Source organism: Lichenostomus cassidix, chromosome 2 (assembly GCF_008360975.1).
Source record: "Lichenostomus cassidix isolate B80296 chromosome 2, HeHo_3.0, whole genome shotgun sequence".
In the NCBI taxonomy this organism is placed as follows: domain Eukaryota; kingdom Metazoa; phylum Chordata; class Aves; order Passeriformes; family Meliphagidae; genus Lichenostomus; species Lichenostomus cassidix.
Window position 1 is genome coordinate 71,252,900 of NC_139482.1, and position 20,991 is coordinate 71,273,890.

The following is a 20,991-nucleotide window of genomic DNA, read 5'->3' on the forward strand; positions in this document are numbered from 1 at the left end:
ACACAGTGCAAGTGAGAAAATGACAGCCCTGTGATGATGCAGCCAGTTTTCCTGATCAGCGTGATTGTATGAGAGCGCTGTACTTAGTTATATCGATTTGTCTCTGAGAGCTCTTTCTGCCACATAAATCTCATCGAAAATCTTTAAAGATCTTGCCCCAGAAGGCCACTATGTTATTTTTCTCTGTAAAAAGAAGCAGAGCCAGGAATTCATTTCTCAAAGTTTTAACTAGAACAGTCCATTTATGAAGAAGGTGTGAATTCATCTGTTTTACATTTTGAAACATCTAAAACCAGCACTGCTCTTTATGATTAACCTTTAATTCTAAGCAGTACTGCAAAGAGCCATATTTATCTCCTCTCCCTTTCCTTCTTGGATCAAGAGGTTTGAATAAAGAAAATCACCTTCCTTTTAGATGGGGAATTGGAAGCAGTGTTGTGCTTTTTGTAGCCCAAGCCTTAAGTACAATAGGCACCACATTATAAAGACACTATTTGTGCCACTAAAATTAAAAAGACTGATGATGCTTCCCTTATGGAAGTTTTCTTTGGAGTTACTAATATGATTTTACAAATAAATAACCACTTTAAATTAAGAATCAAGTCTTTCAAATCAGCCAGAGCTAAGGAAGCTCAAAATACAAATTCACATTAAGGGTCCATAGAATTATCAATATGTCTGAGTCTTAAAGTGTGTCTTTATGCCTGGCAGACTCAATTCTTCTAATATATTTAAAAATAAATATGAGAGAACACAAGAAGTTTGATCTTTTTTAACTTGAGAAAACCACTTTTTTTAAAAAAAAGTGACTCTTGAGTTTGAATTATCTGTAACACAGAAAGAACCTGAGCACTTACATGTGTGTGAGCTTTAGGGTGTTCAGGTACAGAGTATCTTTCATGGCAGGGCTATAAATGTTTCAGTAACACTAAATATTTTGTAACATCAAATTTTTTTCCTCTTTGATACCATAGTAAATTATTCCTTGGCTTGCTCTTTCGGTCTGCACAGATGCAGTGATGTGCACACACACTGTAATAGGAGACTGAGAACTTAATTTCCTTCTCCTCTTTTCTTGTAAATAAACTAACTCCAAGACCTTTCACAGCCAGGATATGCCAAAGTGCCATTTACTCATTTAAAATGTGCAGCCTAGTGCAACTTAAATATAATTGCTGTACATCAGAACAAAGCTGACTTCATGAAGCCATGATATGGGAAGCAACATCTGATGCAGATGCTGATGCAGAACCATTGCCAGCAAAGGAGGGTATTGCATTAATCCAGGACATAATAGCAATTAATGCCATATTCTCAAACTTGCTCCATTGGAGGGGACAGCTACAGTGCTCATTGCTTTGAAATTGGCTTCATACAAAAGTACTGGTGTACCCCTGTGCAATAAATGACAAAATCATGTTCTGCTTAATTTTCTATTATGTCCTCGAGTATATTCACATTTGTGAGTTCTCTCCAAATTTTCTTGGTCTAGGTATTCTGACTCTGTCTTTATAGTAAATGACTTGAAGTTGCTACACAGCAAACAAATGAGAAGTCTAATGCAGAGAAGCAGCAGAGTTTCTGAGTACTGGAAGTATGTTGGGGTTTGACCCTGACTAAATGCTAGGCACTTCGACCCTCTTTTGCTACAGAAAAAAATTATAAAAACACACATCAATCTTGTGAGTCAGATGAGACAGGACATTGCCAGAAGGATACACAAAAAGAAAAAAGGGCAAACAGACTTCACTTAAAATTGCAAAGAGGTGTTTTAATTACCTAACTGAGTTGGAGGATAAATGCAGGCAAAAATAAACTTTTCATACAGTTATTGTTCACTCCCCCCTCCCTCTTACGAACCCATAGTATTCACCCCCTTTCCTCTTTTACAATCCACAAGCCAGGTAGGGAGGCAGGGTGTGGGGTCTCTTCTCAGTCCACAGAGCAGATTTTCAAATTTATTAATCACTACAATTCTTTTACTACAAATACTCTTTATCTCTACTTGTTTCTCTCTCTCTCCAGACAGGTTTTCTGCTCTCACCCCCATCCTCTTAAGAAGCAGTCTCTGCACTCACCCCCCCCCCCTTCCCTCTTTCCAAACCAGCAACACAGACAGGGGCAGTGTGAGACGGGTTTTCTGGTAAGTCTTATTAGGGAGAAGGGGTCTCTACTTAGCCATGGGGTCTTTCCCATGAGAGACAGTCCTCTGAGAACTTCTTTGGCGTGGGTCCAATCTCATGAGCAACATCCCGCCCAAATTTCTGCTGCAACATGAGTCTTTTGTCCATAAGGTGCTGTGCAGACTCTCCCGAGCTGAGGCCAGGCTGCTTCCATGCCAGGAGCAAGGCCTTTCTCTCCCAGTCAAGGCCTTTTGCAGTTTTAACTCTTAGATGAGACTCCCACTGGTTCACAGTCTTTTCCAGGCATCCACCTCCTCCTCTGGAGTGAGCTGTGTGTGAATTTCTGCATCCTTATGGACTCCATGGGCTGCAGGAGAAATTTCTTGCTCCCCCATAGCTTCCACCACGGCTAGCAGAAAGTTTCAGCTCTGGTGCCAGAAGCACTGGAGCACCTCTTTCTCCCCCCTTCTTCACTGACCTTGGCAATCTCCATGCTGTTCTCCCTCACATATTTTCACCTGCACCTCCTCCTCCTCCAACTACAAAGTGAAAGAAGTGCGCCCCTGCTTTGTTTTGAATTTTTCTTAAATATGTTTTCACAGAGGCGTAACCAGCACCTCCAATGGCCCAAACTTGGCCGGCAGCATGTCCATCACCTTCAGAGCCATCAGAGATTGGCTCTGCTGGACTTGATGTAAAAATTTCCAGAACTTTCACTCAGGACACACAGGAGCCATCTTTGTGCCACTCCCCACCCCTCAGACACCTCCCTAGGCCTACTAGAACAGCTTCTGAGGGGTCCCAATTTCTCCTAGATGTTAAAAAATACATTACTGACGTTTTGGCCCAATCAAAACCACCACAAAGCAGCAGTGCCTAACAGGACATTTGTTATAAGCATACATCTAGTCACAAGTACAACTGTCAAACCTGGAGCATATCAGCATACCTTCACAAGTGTGGAAGTGTTTTTTAAAGTGACAGTTCAGACTGATTAGAGTTTGAATCCATGTCCCAGACTTGAAGAAAACAGGGCATGAATCTTGCCCAGCTTGATGTACATTTCTCACTATATGCACCAGGACTGGTGCCTTTAGTTTCTTTGAACTGACAGACTAAATAATCATCATATGAAAAGAAATTCAAAGTCAGTTTCTGAGCCTCCAGGTTACAGAAGCCAACACCATGCTTTTTGGAGTCGTCTTTAAATCTCTGAACTCCCCTTGATCCCCCTTGTCCCTGATACTAATGGTTCAGGTTTATGGGAGAGATGTAAATATGGCCACTAACACTTTATGACAGTCCAAGTTATATTTCTGTCAGGAATAATGTTTCTCTAGCTGCCCCTCAACACTCCTTTACATTTCCTTCAGTGTCAACCCTTTTTGTACTTAGGTGAGACAAACACAGACTCTTGGCTCTTTCTTCCATGGCTGATAGTAAGGGGATGGAGGGGTAGGAAGAGAGTGCTAGCAGGCCACTGTGTTAATTAGAAAAAGGTTTTTCTACAGCTACTTTTTGTGTCTTTCTTTCAGTGTTGGAGGAATGATATTTGTGTCTCTCTTTCCAAAACCCAACACTACTTATTTGTGCCTTATTTGCCAAGGAGCCTAGAAAGTGTTCTGGTGGTCTCCAGCTCACTGCTATCCCAAGGAGACTGGGCAGTGGGAAGGCAGTCTAAGTGGGGAAGTGTTTTCCCTTGAGTAATCAAAATATCTTCCAGAGTTCGCATTTTCTCACTTCATCACAACATTAGCTCCAGCAGTGACAGGAATAACTCATGCTGACAGTACTGGACATATCTGCCAGCACTGGACATATAGAAAAGGTCTTTTGGAGTTTACCAATGATTAAAACGTAAGTAGTGAGTGCACAGAACTTCCTGCATCAGTGAAATATGAGTAGTCCATTCACACTTGCAGGGGTAAATCATAGAGTGGGCAAAGTGTCTGCCAGGGTTTCAAAAGACAAGAGAAAGATGATAGGACAGTGAAAGCAGTAGCATAGCAGTTTTATATATATATTTAATATAAGGTGTAAATGTTTCTGAAAGTATGTAGGTCACCCAGAAGATAAAAGAAAGGAGATGCAAGAACAAGAGCTCAGTTAAAAAAAGTTTGCAGTTCAGTTTTGGTCCAATTGGTCTGGAAGCTGGGGATGCAGGAGGGGTGACTAGAGCTGGCACAAAGCAAGCACTGCCTGCAGGAAAGATATGACCTTCCAGTGGAGAGGAATGGAGAGAGAGAAAGCAGACAGCTGACAGGTTTTAATGATGCCTCAGCTGACATACAGTGCGAGTTTTGTTTTGCTTTTGCAAGGTAATGGTTAATGGGCAGTAATATTGAATGCTGAATGTTTGGCACAATGTTTTATATGTCATGCCCTTCCTGCCAGAGATCTTTGTTCACACATGTTTCTTTTATTTCATAGTCCTCTGGAGCAACATCTATAATCTAAGCCCCTTTTTGTCCTCTGCTGTGTTTCATGCTGGTCATTTGACAGTTAACCTGCATTGCCTTTCAGGAGTCCCATCTCCCTTCTGCCAGGATCAATGATAAAATTCTGACTGTGAAAGTGAGAGAGCCCGTGGGCCAGATGGATATTTGGTAGCAAAACATCTGAAAGGCTCTTTCTGCAATAAAGAGCTACATGAAGTACTTGCTCTAAGGACAAACACCAATCTCTTGTCTCCATGGTATTTGTAATCAATATTATATTACAGGTTGATTAAATACCAAGATATTAGAGTGGTGAATCTCAAAGTGTAGTTTTGACTTTTCTTTGCTTCTCAAAAACAACTGTAGAATTTATTTACAGGAATAGAGGAATGTTGACCATACAAGAAAGCAACAAAATCAAAATAGCATCATAACCAATATCTCTGAACATGCAATCTGGGCAAGGGGGAAACACTCATCATTGGATCACCACCTGGCAGATGCTGCTGGTGGGCAAGAATATTGCAACTTCATGGCCTAAATATTTGGCCCATTTATCCTGTGCAAGTAAGTAGCATAACATGTGGAACAATTTCTACACATAGCTAGTGTCCAATGTGTGCATAAAAGGTGGATGCCACTCAAAAAGGTGATTACATCCCTGGGAAGCCAAATAAAATGGCTTAAATCTGTTGTCTTCACAGATGTGTAATAAAGGATATGTCTGGGGTGCATTTGACACTGGAACACAAAAATGGGTAAGCAAGAATATGAAGGCCATGCAAAGAGGCATGGCTAACTGAGCTATAACTTGAAGCAGGAGCAGGTGGCTTGGCCCTCTTGTCTCTTGATTACTTTTATTTCTTTAGGCTTTTTGTCTTTGGCAATAGACATTAGGTTGATGTCTGTTTGAAAATGAGTGATAAAGTCTGGGACCAATGTGAGAAGGAGGAGGCAGAGAGAACCTGGCTCCCTACTCTAACAGCTAAAAAACGTTGGGCCAGCAAAATGGACAGCAGTGGCAAAACAAACATGCATTTCCCTCTGTTTTTAGTTCTGACAGGTGCACCTTGGTATGTGGGGGAGAAAATTACATGAAGCAGTGCTCCCTCTGTGAGCCCCCATAGAACAGACTGATGGGAATGCTGTGTCAGAGACCAAGCCAGCCAGACCCACTTCATCTCCTTACTTTCCTACACCAGCTCACTCTCTTTTCATTTACCAGAGCTCTTTTGTTCTGTCCCCCTTTCCAGTGTCTTGCTACCAAAGTTTAGGTTTGTTCTTTGGGGGCGTTTTTGGGTTTATTCTATCAGAGGAGGTCTGAGAGTTTGTTTGTTCTAATAAGCTGGAGCTGTAATTGGGAAATGGGTTAAGCTTGCTTCCAATTAAGATAATTGACATGAAATACCCAATTGCACTCTGAGAGAGAGAGAAATAAGTTCCCCAGCTGAGCTGTAGAAGAGAGCAGCTTTGTCTAACAATGAAGGTAGAAGCAGATGTTTAGAAAAATATATAAAAGCAATCAGGAGGGGATTTATACATTTGGTTATTAATTAAGATGCATGCATGAGCAGCCAGTCAGCCAGCCAAGTTCTGAGTTAAGAAAGGCAAAATTCCAACAAGGGGTACAAGGAAAGCTGTATTTAGGAGATTCCTGGGGTTTCATTTTTTTTGTTTGATGGGCAGGGGGTGGTTGGCTTGGTTTGTTTGTTTGCTTTTTCCTTCTGTAAGGGAGAAGCCGCCCCAAAGGTTTTTGGAAGTTTCAGATTAGTATGTCCCCTTGCAGACAGTGCTTCTGACTCTGTTCTCTTGATCATGGTAAGTTTGTTTCTCTTTTGCTTAAATACAGTAGGCCATGATGATAAGGTCCCACCAGGCCATGAGTGTCTCCATGGCTAGTAAAAATATACCTGGTTTTGTGCACTCTGTGGTTTGCCAAGGTTAAAAAATGTGTAATGAGTATTAGAGTGATTAGAAACAGTGACTGACTGAGGACTTCTGGCGATGCTAATGTTTGCTTCTGTGTGGGGAATAAAGGAAGTGGAATCAGTCTTTCTGACTGGAGGGAGAGAGGTGCTTGGGGATCTAATGTGGAGATAGACAGCTGCTGAGAAACAGTTAATTCTCAGTCAGTTTGGAGAAAGGATAATGCAGAGGGTGGGTATTTGATAGTAACTGTCTGTAATATAATCAGGGAAAGATGTACTAGTGTTGGCAGGAAAGAGGAAAAGCTTCAAAGACTTTGGATAAGAATATGGTTTTTTTTCCTTTTAATTTTGTGCCTTATCCAACAAACTCAAATTTCATTTACAGCATCAGAAGGAATGTTATCTGAGAATGAGACTGGAAGAACCAACTCTGAATTCACTTGGCTGCTCATTTAAGTGATCATTCCTGCAATTTTTGTGCAAATACTAAGGCATCTTGAATGTTTGCTCTTTTCTTTGGCTCTCTTGTTTGAGCTGTCCTTGAAATTCATAGAATCACAGAATAGCTTGTATTGGAAGGGACCTTAAATATCATCTAGTTCCAACCCCTCTGCCATGGGCAGGGGGAACACCTTCCACTAGACCAGGCTGCTCAGGGCCCAATTCAACCTGGCCTGGAACACTTCCAGAGAGGGGGCATCCCCAGTTTATCTGGGCAACCTGTTCCATTGCCTCACTAACCACCTAGTAAAGAATTTCTTCCTAATATCTAATCTAAAACTACTTTCAGTTTGAAGCCATTCCCCCTTATCCTGTCACTTCCTGCTCTTGTAAAAAATCCTTTTCCACCTTTCTTTTCAGCTCCCTTCGGATACTAGAAGGTGGTTGTATTGGTTTGAAAACAAACCAGTGGGAGATCACAAGTCAAGACTGAAACTGAAAATAAGTGAAATAATACAAGGAAAAGCGCTGACAAAGTTAGATACAACCTAACACCCTGTTAGGGTGGTGGTAGCAGTCCAACTGAAGTAGTCCATTTGAAGCGGTGATCCTGTGAAGGTCTAGTCTCCAGCTGAAGATCCAGTGGTAGCTCTGGTCCTCTGGGAACCCAGTAGACAGGGCTAGCTCAGGCAGTTCCAAGGCCAGGTTATATCCACGTGGGAACACCTGGTTCCTCCCTCCTGGGCAGAGCATCCCACAATGGGATGAGATAAGTCCATGAGTTACACGGTGGGTCCCTGATGGCCCATTGTCTGTAATCCGGGGTGGGTCATTAGCAGGTGATAGCAGCTAATGGCCCACAGCTGGTGGTAACAGAATACTTAAATACATCTATATTGCAACCTAGGACAGTGGTGATTAGGTCATGCCTTCTCTGCTCCAGAATGAACAACCCAAATTCTCTCAGCCTTTCCGCGCAGGAGAGTAGCTCCATCCCTCTGGTCATCTTGGTGTCTCTTGTCTGAACTCACTCCAACAGGTCCATGTCCTTCCTGTGCTGGGGACCCTGATCTGGATGCAGTACTCCAGGTGATGTCTCACAAGACTGGAGCAGAGAGCCAGAGGAAGGGGAGACAAATACAATAAGAACTTAAAAAAAGTAAAAGACTGTTGGCTTTAATGACTTGTCTAGCTGACTTATCTCTGTGGTGACTTTGGAAGTATAAATGAAAGATGAATGTTTGCAATGGGTTGTGGTTAGTGTGTTGCTTGTTGTGGGAGGGAGTAATTTTACATAGATAAACCAGGTAAATTAATATTGGAGGATCAAATACATTTCCTGGCTGAAATGCTACCCTTTAGTTGACTTTTCTTCATGATTGAAGTGCTCTTTCATATAGCAAATCAAATGAGAAGACAAGTAATATGACAAATTCCTGTATCACGTAAATAAATGTGGTTCTGCTGTCACAGCCTCAGCACATGTGGAGGGCTGCAGAGTCTGGACCACCTTTCAGCAGGTGGACAACCAGGATTTCTTCTGCTGCTACTGGCATTATCTGGAAGATGAAAAGCTCAGTCTGATGTTTTGTGAAGTCCTGGAGGGCTGCTCTGATGCACAAAGCAACAGAGCCGAGAGAGAGGGTCACTGCAGTCTCTCTGTGCTCCTGGTGAAGGGTGAGGAGGGGCAGTGGATGCATCCTCTAGTACAGTGCAGTGCTCAGTTTCCCTGACTTGGTGTTCAGATAATGAGGTAAATAAAAAAAAAGTAGACTTATGTATTTATATCCTTGTGATCTCCTGTTGTTTTTAAAAGCTGGGGTTTTTTTGGCTATTCATGCAGTGGTTTTCTTCTGGAGGTCCACCAAAGATTGCAGGTGGATATTTGGGCTAATTTCTCATCAGTCATATAACTTACTCCATTCTTTCATAAACCCCACATGGGTTTCAGTGTTAAACTGTTTGATTTTGTGGTTCATTCTAATGCTTTTGATGAAGTACTACTTTGCCGTGACCTTTCCCACTCTTTTCTTTGTCCTTGTCCTTTAAATATGATGGAATTTTTGGAGCTATAGACAGCTTTTTTATTAAGTATTAAAATGAAGAATTTTCTCTTGAGGTTTTTCTCCTTATGTAAAAAGATACTGCAAATGACATTTGGACTCTCCAGAAGTGAAATGAGACTAAATTTTTTTTGAACCTCATTTGATGAAAGACAAATAAGTGAACAGAGCTATTATAAATTATATAATCTTCATATGCTTAAAGAAAGGCATTCTGCATGCTTTACCTTGACAAAGCTTCTGCTGCCTTCCTGGGAAACCTTGTCCAAATCCATTGTCAAAATTTGGCTTGTGATCATAGGCTAGTATCCTCCTCATAGTAACCATCACTAAATGATACCTTCTGGAATTATACCACTTTTGGGAGGCCTCAATGATTACAGAATAGGGATCCTACTGCTTTTTTAGCATGGTGCAAGCCAGACACTTAAGAATGGAATTTCAAAGACTGAGTCAATTTAGCCCTTTGTCTTAAAGTGATTGGACAATCTTTTCAAAGGTTTATCTTTATGATAGTGTTGTAAATACATAATATGGATTGAGAGAATTAGGAAAAAAAAACAAGTTAGAAAAAACAATTTATTAAGTAATATCATATAAATAACTTGTTACAAAAATCAATTTGCAAAAAGGCAAATTCACTCTGTCTGTGAGAAATTGTTGTTCAACTTGGTTTCTCATCAAATCCTTAAATTTCATTTCCCCCTGCCCCCCAACCCCCCAAAAAGAAGCCAGTACAGCAAACAGGAAATATAAGGGAGAGAGTGCACACTTTCCATCTGACATAAACAATTGCCCATCCACGCTGCAGAAGAGATAATCATTCCAACATGGGTCCCTTTGCAACACAGGGAAGTTCTAGGTGTAAACCTCTTGGGTGACAAAATTATCACCCACAAATGTCCCTCTCTGCTGAGCAAGGACCAGATCCATCCAATGCTGAGGCTCCCTTGGCACAACCAGCGGATGACATCATGAGAGACTCTGGCTGGAGCATGCCAGCAAGTAAATCTTCCCAGGTGGAGGCATCATTTTCAATTTATGCTTGGAAGTATTTTTAATTAAAAAAAAATCAATACCAAAAAGCATTTATTTTAAAGGGTTTTAAAAATCACAAATCGCAATAGGAGTTTGCCAGATTGATTTCGCTCAGTAACACAGTTAAGATGCACATAGCATTTATTATAAGGCCTTTCTTTTAATTTGTCAAAGCAATGAAAGTAATCACAGAATTAAAACAGTACAGTGATTCTGAAGAGTTTTTCATGTGTCAAAATGCAAAACAATTTTGTGTTTGCAGTGTTCTTTCCTTCTTGTGTTCACCTGAATGCTTAATAATTCTATAAGTTTGTATCTTCAATAAACACTAAAGTAATAGATCATAGAAAACTAAAAGCTTATAGAAAGTGTCTCCAAGTATATTTACATAAATAGTGCAGTCTCATAGGAAAGGTCAAAAGCCCATGGGAATGGAAGGGATTTCTCTATATGCTGGACTTATGCCTTATTTGTCAAATTGACTTTGTGGAAGGAGAAATTTTAACATAGCAGCTCCCTTATTTTTTCTTCTTTTTTTTCAGTTTATATTTAAAGAAAGCAAAAGGTACATGAAGAAAACAAGATAAGGATAGTTTCTGTAAAAACTCCTTTGAAATTCAGTAACTCTACACATGAAAGCTTTGTGGCTTTTAAGTGCCATGGGCCTGCCTTGCACATAACTGATTACCTCCCCTCACCCTCCTTACAATTCACCTCCTGTTCTTCCTGAAATGCTCAGTTCTCTGACACTTGTACTTCCTGTAACCCCAGCCACAGCCACCTACCACTGAATTTTATAAACTGTTCAGGAAACTGTTTAGTGGATGACAAACACAGGTCTGGGCTCAAAAGTGTAAAATTGCAAAATGATGGACATGATCAAGATTGTTTCAGCTGGCTTAAATAAAACTGCTGAGGGCAGAGATTGGTATTAAAGCATTGTGTTGGTGTTGTGGGTTTTTCTCTCTTTCTGGAGCAATGCATGAGTCTGTAGATATTAAAGATGCTGTTGCTCCTCTTTAAGTACAGAAACAACCTCTGAGAAAAGAAGTTTTTCTAAAGACTGAACTAAAAGCAAAAAATATTGTGGCTTTGACATTTCTTGGACAAGGATGCTGTTTCACGGGTGTAAATGGATTGGAAAAATCCTGCCTTTCACAGCTTATGACATAGTTCATACTCAGTGGAAGTAGCATAATGACTGTTAGTTTGTCAACTCTCATTTGATGAGGAAGCTCAGATTGCAGAGTTAATTGAAATGCAAATAGGTAGGGGATGGCAGCATCCATTCGGGACAGTGGTCTTCTGAAACACTTCCACACTACTCATAGCAAAGGAAATGTGGAGACACCTCTCTAGCAGATGGTGGCTGGTAGAGCTAACACAGTGGTGCTTGCAGAGAGTTACCTGCTCAGAACCACTGTCAGGAATTCACCCTGCAGAAGACCCCCAAGATAGCTCTGCTGCAGAAATTTAATATGTAACTTGCTTGCCAAGAGATCTCCCTGGAAATGGCCAGGATTTAAGTTGCTTGGTCAAAAAAAAGTCTTTCTTTCTATCCATGCAGATGTCCCTCTGGTGCTACAGGAAACCTGAAAGTGTTGGTTCTGCTCAACATGGATAATTCTGATTTTGAAACATGGCCAGCTTCCAATGTTCATTATTTCCCTTCTTTGTAATCATACTGTATATGTGTAGACATGTAGACACACATTTCTAAAGGCATTTCTCTCTGCTATACTTCTCTATGACTGTTCTAGTTTTTACAGTACTGCGGATGTTCAGTTCCTTGGTTTTGTGGGATTTTTTTTGTTGTTTTCATGACAGAGAAATGGAAAAGTTGCAACTTGTAATGTAGACTGCTACTTCCAAAGTGGACTATTTGAGGGTTGCCTCTTCCATCCACATTTATCAGTGAAGAAACACCTGTCCATAGAATGAAATAAGACCAGAAAAATATATCTGTTTCTTAGGAAAAAATTAGATAACATTGTGGTTGGTACAGGTGACATGTTCTTCTACTACATATCTTTTTCAGCACATTTTTAACAGAAATTACTGAGAAATACAGACAATTTGTTTTTCTCATGGTTAGACAAAACTCCATCTATATCAAGTTTGGGAACACATCCCAGTCCTGCAATACTGCTGGTAAAGCCCTGTAGAAACCCCCAGATTCACTTGTGCAGTGCTTTCTGCAAGACTTTGCCTCAGCTCTTTTCCAAGCAACAGAGAGATAGATGTCCTGGCACAGCTGTGCTGGAGGCATGGGCTGCCATGTCTCCCCACACTGGTGCTGCTGTGGGATAGAATTGGGTTTAAGCTGAAGTAGTTCTCCTGGGGTAAAAAACCCCCAGCAAACACAAAACAAAAACAATTCCCCACCGGTTTTCTGGGGTATAGCGACTCTCTTGGGAGTTGAGATGAAATAGGTACTGTAGAAACCTTATTCCATTTCAAGTGTAGTAATGTTACTGTTCTGCAGTAGCATGGCTGTTGCAGTCTCCCAGGTCCCTCTCCCAGGTCCCTCTCCCAGGTCCCTGTTTCATGTTAATGCCACTGAATTCCTTGGCATCTTTCAATATGTTTCCTGTTGTTAGGTCAGATACTTTTCCAAATTAAAAGCCAACTGCATTTTTATCTCTCTACCTGGCTTGGCTAAACTGCCTAATAATATTTCATCTTCTGAAATAGGTGGTGTTGTAAGAAGAGCAGGCTTAAAACAGCCTTGAAAGCCACTTCATAGCCCATAATAAAACACTTGTTTATCTACAAATGACAATTGTAGCACTGTGTGAAAGCATTGTTAAATACTCATTTCTATCATCTAGCACGCCACCATGCAACAAAGTGCAAAGAAATATTACTGCAAAGGTTTGTATTCACTGCAATATGGCACTTTCAATATTTAATATGCAGTACTGATTTTATAAATTGCACTTTGTGGTACTGCAAAGCAAGAAGAAAATAAAGTATTGAACTCTCCTTGCCATGTGAGAGATGCTAAATCTGTTTAATTTGCAGGGAGAAAAATAGACCTTAAAACCTAGATGCATAAATAATAAACTGGATGCAAGTTTGACTCAAATTTTCTTAGAAGAATGCATTTGCTATTCAGGCACCATATTTGTGGTGACATAACATAATTTTATATATATAATATATTTACAAACAGGCACGAGTAGCCACTCTCTATTATTTACTGTGTCACTCAATGGACAAGATAAAACCAGCTTTGAATTAAAAGGGAAAAAAAAAAAAACCAAATCAACCTAAAACTTGCGCTTGAACTGCCACTAACAATCACTAAATCAGACAAAATCACTGTACAAACATAGGAAAATAGTTACAAGGAGTTCAGTGATCCTCCTGTCTCATTATCCCATCCCAAGAAGTGACTAATGCAGGCTGACTTGCAGGGTGGCCCAGCCCCTTCAGGGCACCAGGGCTGTCTTCAGCCAAGTGCCACCAACTCCCTCTTCCCAATGAGCTGGGGGTGGCTCGACGGGCTGAATACCTGCGTGGCTTCCCAGCCACCTCTGCCATCCCCTCCGCACTCCAGTCCATTTCCTAGGGGCTAAAGGAGGGGAAGGGACAATTCACTGGCTCGCTTCGGGCATCCAGCTGGATTCTGAGCTTGAGGCTATTTGCTGGAGGCAACACCAAAGTGAAGGGTGAGAAGTATGTGTCAAGAAGCCACCGGGAAGAGCCCCTGGAGGGATGTGCTGGCCCCACAGACGTGTGAGGGGAGCAGCCCAGAGCAACCACGAAGCAGCTGGTGCTGAGCATCTGCTGCTCCTCCACATATCTAAAATCCAGATGGTCTCTCCCATCTGCCAGAGCCAGCTTTTGGACAGATTGCTTCCCAGAAGTTCCAGTTTCAAGGAAGCCATGAAGAGCTAGGCTTTTATCATCTTAAATTCCTTAGGGACCCTCAGGGAGACATAATAAGGCTCTAGCGATGCCATTGCCATTATGATGGGTGTAACAGCTCAGCCCCCACTAAGTGATGGAGTTGGGAACCACACTCTTGGACTTAAACACTCTGAGAGGGCTCCAGACCCTTGGAAATTCTGGGCTTCTCCACCCTGAGAGTCCTTTCCTGTCCAGCTAGGGCCAAAGTACTGATGAAGAAGCTCGCTCATCCTCTTCCCTCTGAGCAGGTCCACAAAACATAAAATTCTGTCATTGTGGTTGTAAAAGTCTAACACTTGGGGCTCTTTAACTCACTAGGAGTAATGAATTCTAGGGATTAATTTTTAATTCCTCTTAATTTTTTGTTTATTAACTTTTTTCTCATCTGTTTTTATTTCTGGAGTAAATTGGAGCTGTTTAATTTTCAAAATGATTCACTTAAAATTTGGGGGGAGGGGGAAAATAGACCCATTCCTGTAATTCTGATATTACATACTGTCTCAAAATGAAAGAAATGAGAATATCTACATATGAGGTATTTTTAAAAAAATAATTCCTTCTTTCCTTGGCACAGTGCCATGGGCTGGTTCCCTACTTTGGGACACAGGGCACCATTTAACTCCTGAAACTGGATATGCCCCATGGCAGCCCCTTAGGGTTTTCTCCAGATAACCTCTCCTAGATGGCTGGATTTGAAGAGCAGCCACTACATGTTTGACAAACCAACTGAAATACTGAGTGATGTGCAAGTTATAAAGAAAACTCTTTTGGCATCTTCCCCCACTCCCCACCTGGACAAAAAATTACTTAGCTTGGCAAAGCAGATAAATACACACAGAGGAACTTGTGGTTAAATTTTACCTTTTGGTGAAGTCTTTAACAAACCTGGCTGAGTAGTTTATTTTAAAAAAGACTTATAGTTATAAACCCTACTTTTCAGGGCACTTGAATGACCATTAATTCTCACTTATTTTTTCATTCAGGGCTTGAGTCTGGAAGAAAAAAAAGAAAGGAAACAACTACCCAAAAGCATGAAAAGTTACTTCCTCTGGCAGAATGCCAGTGTTTTCCATTTCTAAAGCATTTTCCAAATGACTTATGTAGGTCTTGCAACATCCTAATGAGGTAGGCATTATTTCCCCATTCTACAATAACAAAACTGGGCAGAGAGTCCATCAGGAATCCACCTTGGACATCCAGGCAGAGAAGGTCAGGACAAAAAAACTGCAGTTTTTCCCTCTGCAGTTGCTCCTTTTGCCCCAGAGGGTAGCAGTCACCTTGAGGCTACTCCTTCCCACCTGCACATGAGAACAGGCAAGAGTAGCTGGATATGAACATCCCGACTCCAAGCTCCCCAGGACAGTGGCCACCACTGAACTAATGTGCAGGTGGGGGCTGACTGAGGAAGTGCAAACAAGAGCACAAGTCACAACCTAATCCGGATCTGGATTTGATGACTTTCCCTGTATCGCAAAGCACGCCTGGGTTAGAACTGGGAAACCATCTAAGAATTCAATATTGGGGCTACTGACCACACACACGTGCACACACACACACACATCTCTCCAGCAATGCTAGGTCCAAAGAATATATACAGAGCAGTCCATGAACTATATATATGTGTGTGTTAGTATGATTCAGTGCAATGGGGCAATGGCGAGATCTAGAGAAACACTCAGGTTTAAATGACCATTAAGCCTCTCTACCCTCCTCATGAGTAAAATGCATGTTTGATGTTCTTTTCTCAGCTTACTCTACTTGTATAATTAACCTTCATTCCATCACCACTACTTTTGACTATAATACATAGGGTAAACTAGGGTACCTCATTACATTGGGATGTGCAATACACAATCAACAGAGCAGTTGTCTGAGCTGAATAGTCTGAATACAAGTAAAAAGCAAGTGAGCTTAAACAGTAATATACTCCAATTTACAATATAAGCAGAACAAGTAAAAATATTGCTCCCTATCTGATCCTTTTTTTCCCCTCCACTACTGCTGTGCCTGTAAGATTGGCTTGGTAAACTGGATGCACTCAAAAAATAAGGATTTTGCCTCTTGGAAGCTCAAAAAATGATACTAGAAAAAGTTTTCTGATGGCTAACCCACACAGACTGCAGTCATTAGACAATTCAAATGGGTAGAACAGAGAACCCTTTCACACAGCTGTGGAGAAACAGAAAGAAATAGCCACTTCACATATCCCAATGCTGTTTCTGGGAGTGAGGAAGAGAAAAAAAAGAGAAAGAAAAAAAAAATACAACATATTAAGAGTCTTTGTCACTGTCCATTGGGCCATACATATCTGCCAGCTTTTTAAACCGAGGTCCCCAGTCACTGAGGTAATCATAGTCCTGATCTCCGTCCGTAGTCACCGACTCCAAGGAGCTGAGGGACTCGGCCACAGAACCATTACCTTCGTACGCATAGGTTGCTAACGAGTCATACGGGGGTGCTGTTGGATCTGTATCATTTTCCTTTAACCTTTGGTTAATGAAATCTCTGACGTCCGTGTTATCTCGCGCTGTTGCAGTCCGCCGTGGCATAAAAAGTGTTTCCGGCACAATGTCTCTGCGTAATTTATTATCATCTATGGCTTCAGGATTCCTCAGCGTGCCAATATCAAATGCCTGGGTGTCTTCCTCTCCACCACCTTCATCGTTGTAACTGACAACGTTGTCTCTGATGTCTTCTTTGGAAATTATCAAAGGCTCTTTTTTCCGCTGCCGTCTCAGTGCTGCAAACAGCACCACGGTAACTGCAAACAAAAACAACAGGGAAAGAGAAAGGGAAAGAAGGTTAATCCCCAACTCCAGTAAAGCCCAGAAGAAATGCTGTGCCTCTGCTTGAATTCGAAGATTGAGAGGATTTTTTGCAAAACTGAAAGAGTGCACGTCAGATTTGCAGGCTGTGCTTGCTGTGCCTGTGAGTTCCTTGGGAGATGAAATGGGCATGGATGCGCAGAAGAAAGGAGATGTCAAGCTTGCAGGAAGCCAAGCAGAGTGTCTTTTTGCCAGTAGGCACTTTGTTACCCAGAGCCATATACTAATTTGATTGCCTTGAGAACAGAATTAGTTTCACAAGAGTGGGGATAGAAGAAATGCTTTCTCCAGAGTAAGTAACATCAGATGTTATTTAGGTTGAACCCCCTGGAAAATATGCAACTTCTGCTATGGACAAGGATGGTATCTCCTGAGCTTAGCAAAGTTGAGTTTGAAGATGAGTAAATCTATCCTCTGGAAAAAAAAAGCTTGAAATATGGGGAGGATTTGCAGCCAGTACAAAGTCTGAGTTTTATTAATGTATTTTCAATGTACATCACCTTAAAAAGTAAACAAATTAAATCGTGGACTGATGAGAAATGATAAAGGTATTTTTTTAATCTGACAAAGGCAGATTTCTAAAACATATTTTATGTCCTTCATTTTAAAGTGTGTGTGTGTATGCATACACATAGTTTTCATTTATTTGGAGGGAAGGAACTCCTTCCATGACCCTGATCCAAATATTAATATTTTTATTTAATAATGATACTCAGTACTATTGAAAAAGTGAACATAGAGGGTGGAAAGGGATATGGGCAACATATTCCTATAGAAGCTGATTTCAGATTTCTTAGCTGGATTCTACATTAAGATGTAAAAGGCTGAGTATTGACAAATAAACAGTAGCAAGGAGCACAGATGCATTTCTACTATTAGTGTTGCTTTGGTAGTCTGAGATCTGCAGTGCCCAGCATTTCAGCTCTGCTGTGCAAACTCCAAGGAAAGACACATCTTGCTGTCTTTATAGTTTTTTCATAGCAAAGCAAAGCAGAAATGCCTAACTGATGTGAGATGATAACGTGGATCACAGTGATATTTCATGTCAGTTTCATTTCTAAAATGGCATCTGAGCCAAAGCACAGTAACTGTTAAAGAAGTTTTTTTCAGTCCCTTCCACATTTGTAACCTTTTAAGGTCAATGTCAAGGACTAAGGGTGTCCCCAACCCAAAACTTTATTCAAATGAACCTTATCATGCTTAGCTTCTTTTAACAGACAAAAATCTGGTGGTTTTTTTTAGGCTGGGGAGTGGTTTGGGTTTTGGTTTTTTTTGTTTGGGGAGGTGTTTGTGGTGGTTTGTTGTTGGCTTTTTTGGTTTGTTTTGGGTTTTGTTTTGGTTTGTTTGTTTTGTTTTGGTTTGGGTTTTTGGGTTTGGTTGGGTTGAGTTGGGTTGGTTAGTTTTTTTTAAAAATGAGCTTCCCTGCAGGATTGCTCAGAGCAAAATACTATCTGTAGGTGGGCCCAAACATCTTGAAGATTGACTATGGAAAATCACCAAAAAGACAGGATAAAGTAGCAGAATGCTGTGTCTTACCACAGGAATACTGCAAATAAGGAAGAACATGTGTCAGTGAGAGTTGGAAGGAAATAAATGATGAAGATGAAGGATTAGGTGTCACTGTTGAGCCGCTAGCAGAGAAAAAGACGCGGATTCTCAGCGTGGCATAAAAAAGAGAGCTTTTGTTATTTGATTCCAACTTATATAGAATTTTCAGAGGTCACTCAGATTGGTTAGTCAGAAACCTCCCCCTAGGCCTGACTGGCCAGGCCTGAACTGTCCAAATCTCAAGACACTGTTTTTAATAACATCCAAACTTTATCTTTGTTTATAAAACACAGGAGAAAATTCTCATGGGAAAGAACTGTGCTAGCCACAATTAGGAGGGGTGGTTCAGACAGCATTGGGATCTCAGCCTAATGATGAGGATTTACTCATGGTGTCACAGAAGGGTCCTAACCTGAGTGATGCTGCTTCGTGCTGCTGTGCAAAAATGCAGTAAGAGACAATTCTCTTCCTCAAGAGAAAAAAGCTGAGGCACTGTGTGGAAGGACTGGTGAAAGGTGTGTATGAAAGAATGGAGATAGCTGGAGTGCATTTTGGAGACCTTGAAAAACAGGGTCAGTTTAGAATGGGCTTCTGGAACAGTGACTGGTAGAATGGTCTGAGAAAGCGTAGGAATGACAGATTTTACATGAAAGGGTTGCTGAATTATCTCATTACAAAAACAGTGTTACACAGAACATACAAGGATGAGACTTTGATAATTACGTCACATGTCTGATATGTGGATTTTACTGTTTTGTGCTAAACCTGCAGGAAAAAGAACCCAATATAAGCTACATGTTGAAGTACATCACCTTTATTTGCATGTCAGTGTTCAGCAGTATCTGAAGCCTCCTGATAAGATGCTAAAATTACTCAAACTGCATATAAACCTAGCAATTTTCAGGCACTTTTTGTTGCTGCTAAACTTTGAGTTGTGGTTCAGGTCTACCCAGAGTATTGTTTTTCACTCAGTAGTGGTTGCACATTCAAACCCTGCAACCAACCTGAAAATAGAAAATTATATAGCTGAGTTAATTGAAAATCTGCTTATGGTGCATGGTGGCATGAGCAGTAATTGACATAAAGTGCTGCTTAGCACACAGAATCAATTATTTTCGATTGACATAAAACAGGAAATCGTTTAATGTCAGATTGATATTAATGAGCACAGTTGTACTAACGAGTGCAAGACTATCTGCAGCATTACATTACTTTTTCTGGTAAGGAACTTAATACAAAGTGAGCTCAGCCCTTAGGGACAATGATACCATGTTTTGAAAAATGAATTTAATGGTGAATTAAAGATCAGATTATTATTATTGTGGGAATCTTTTCTGCAAATGGGATACAGCTTATTTGAGCAAGCCATGAGTATATCGGTAAAGTCTGAGAAACACAATGTCTTTGACTCATTACCCGAGAGGGCAATTTTGTTAAAAGTAAAGATCAGGATGACTCTGCAGTGGTGATAAGCACATCCAAAGAAGACACGAGTATGGTAAAAAGAAGAAGAATCATGAAGGAAATGTTTTCTCCCCTGCCTGACTCTACTGCTGTAAAATTGACTCCCTTCTTTCCTCCTAACATCCTAATAATATCTCCCAGAGAATGGCCTGTGTTGTATCTTACTGTTGTCCCCAGATGAACAGCTACAGCTCATGGCCAAGTGACTATCTCTGTTTGCAGTACAAGAGGGGAGTAATCTGAGAAGAATGTGAGAGATGTTGCAAACTGTCCTTATTTTTATATATACAAAAAAAAAAATGTTGACCACCTGTAAGTGCTGTAGCCAGAGCTCAGCACATTCTCCACAGTCAGGATCCAACTTCTTTCTAGTCACAGGTGGCTGAAATGGAGGACCCTGGAGCCTCTGAGAGAGTCCTTCAGTATAATTCTGCATCCTTTCCAACAGAATAGAAGCACTGAGACTTGTTTCTCCTCAGTTTAGAAATGGGAAGGTAATTATTCAAAATGAAGTTATCTGGCCTCCTTTTGTGGTCAGAAGAAAGAAATGGACACTGGCAGAGGGGTGTGAGTAATGGGTTTGGTCCTCCTCAGATACTAATAAGGGGTGGGATGGATGTCTCTCCACAGGTGTCTCTTACCATTGACCAGAGGGCGGAGCCCAGCTGTCTCCTATTCCTCATTCTAACTTTTAGATAACTGAGGTTAGATAGGTTGTGCCCTATACACCCCATCTGCAGCAGCCCTCAGAGGAGGAAATATGATAATATATGTACAGGATAAGGCAACGATGTCTTTACTTTGCCTTTGTTCCCAGTCTTGGAATAATCATTATAGCAACACAAAATAACCACGAAAGGAACAAAATGTCCCTGAGCTACTTACCAAGTAGTATAATGATACACAGAAGAATGGCAATAAGAGCCCCAGTGCTAAGACCAGTAGGATGAATCAAGGCTTCTGCATTACAGGACAGCATCTTTCCTCGATGGTCACAAGCACACACTCGAATAGTCACCGTTTCAGTGCTGCTCTGGATAGGGTAATCATTGTCTGATATCACCACTGGCAAGAAGTAGGTGCTTGTTTCATGCCGGTTATATCTGGTTTTTCGGGTAAAAATCCCTGCTGTGTTGTCTGGAAACACAAAGCATGCATTAAAACTTCATCTGAAGATGGCAAGCAAGGATAATATAATAAAGAATAGT

General features: G+C 41.0%; 1 protein-coding gene across 1 annotated transcript in view; it reads right to left on the reverse strand.

Annotated features, from left to right (window-relative positions):
• Positions 1-9,558: 9,558 nt before the first annotated feature.
• The window catches only part of CDH6 (cadherin 6), a 103,532-nt gene continuing 92,099 nt past the window's right edge, over positions 9,559-20,991 (reverse strand). The window contains exons 11-12 of the mRNA XM_085052100.1: positions 20,669-20,920; positions 9,559-16,707 (exon numbers count right to left, since the gene is read on the reverse strand). Coding sequence (XP_084908226.1) covers positions 16,217-16,707; positions 20,669-20,920 — 743 coding nt within the window. The 3' untranslated portion in view covers positions 9,559-16,216. The remainder of the gene's footprint in view (positions 16,708-20,668; positions 20,921-20,991) is intronic.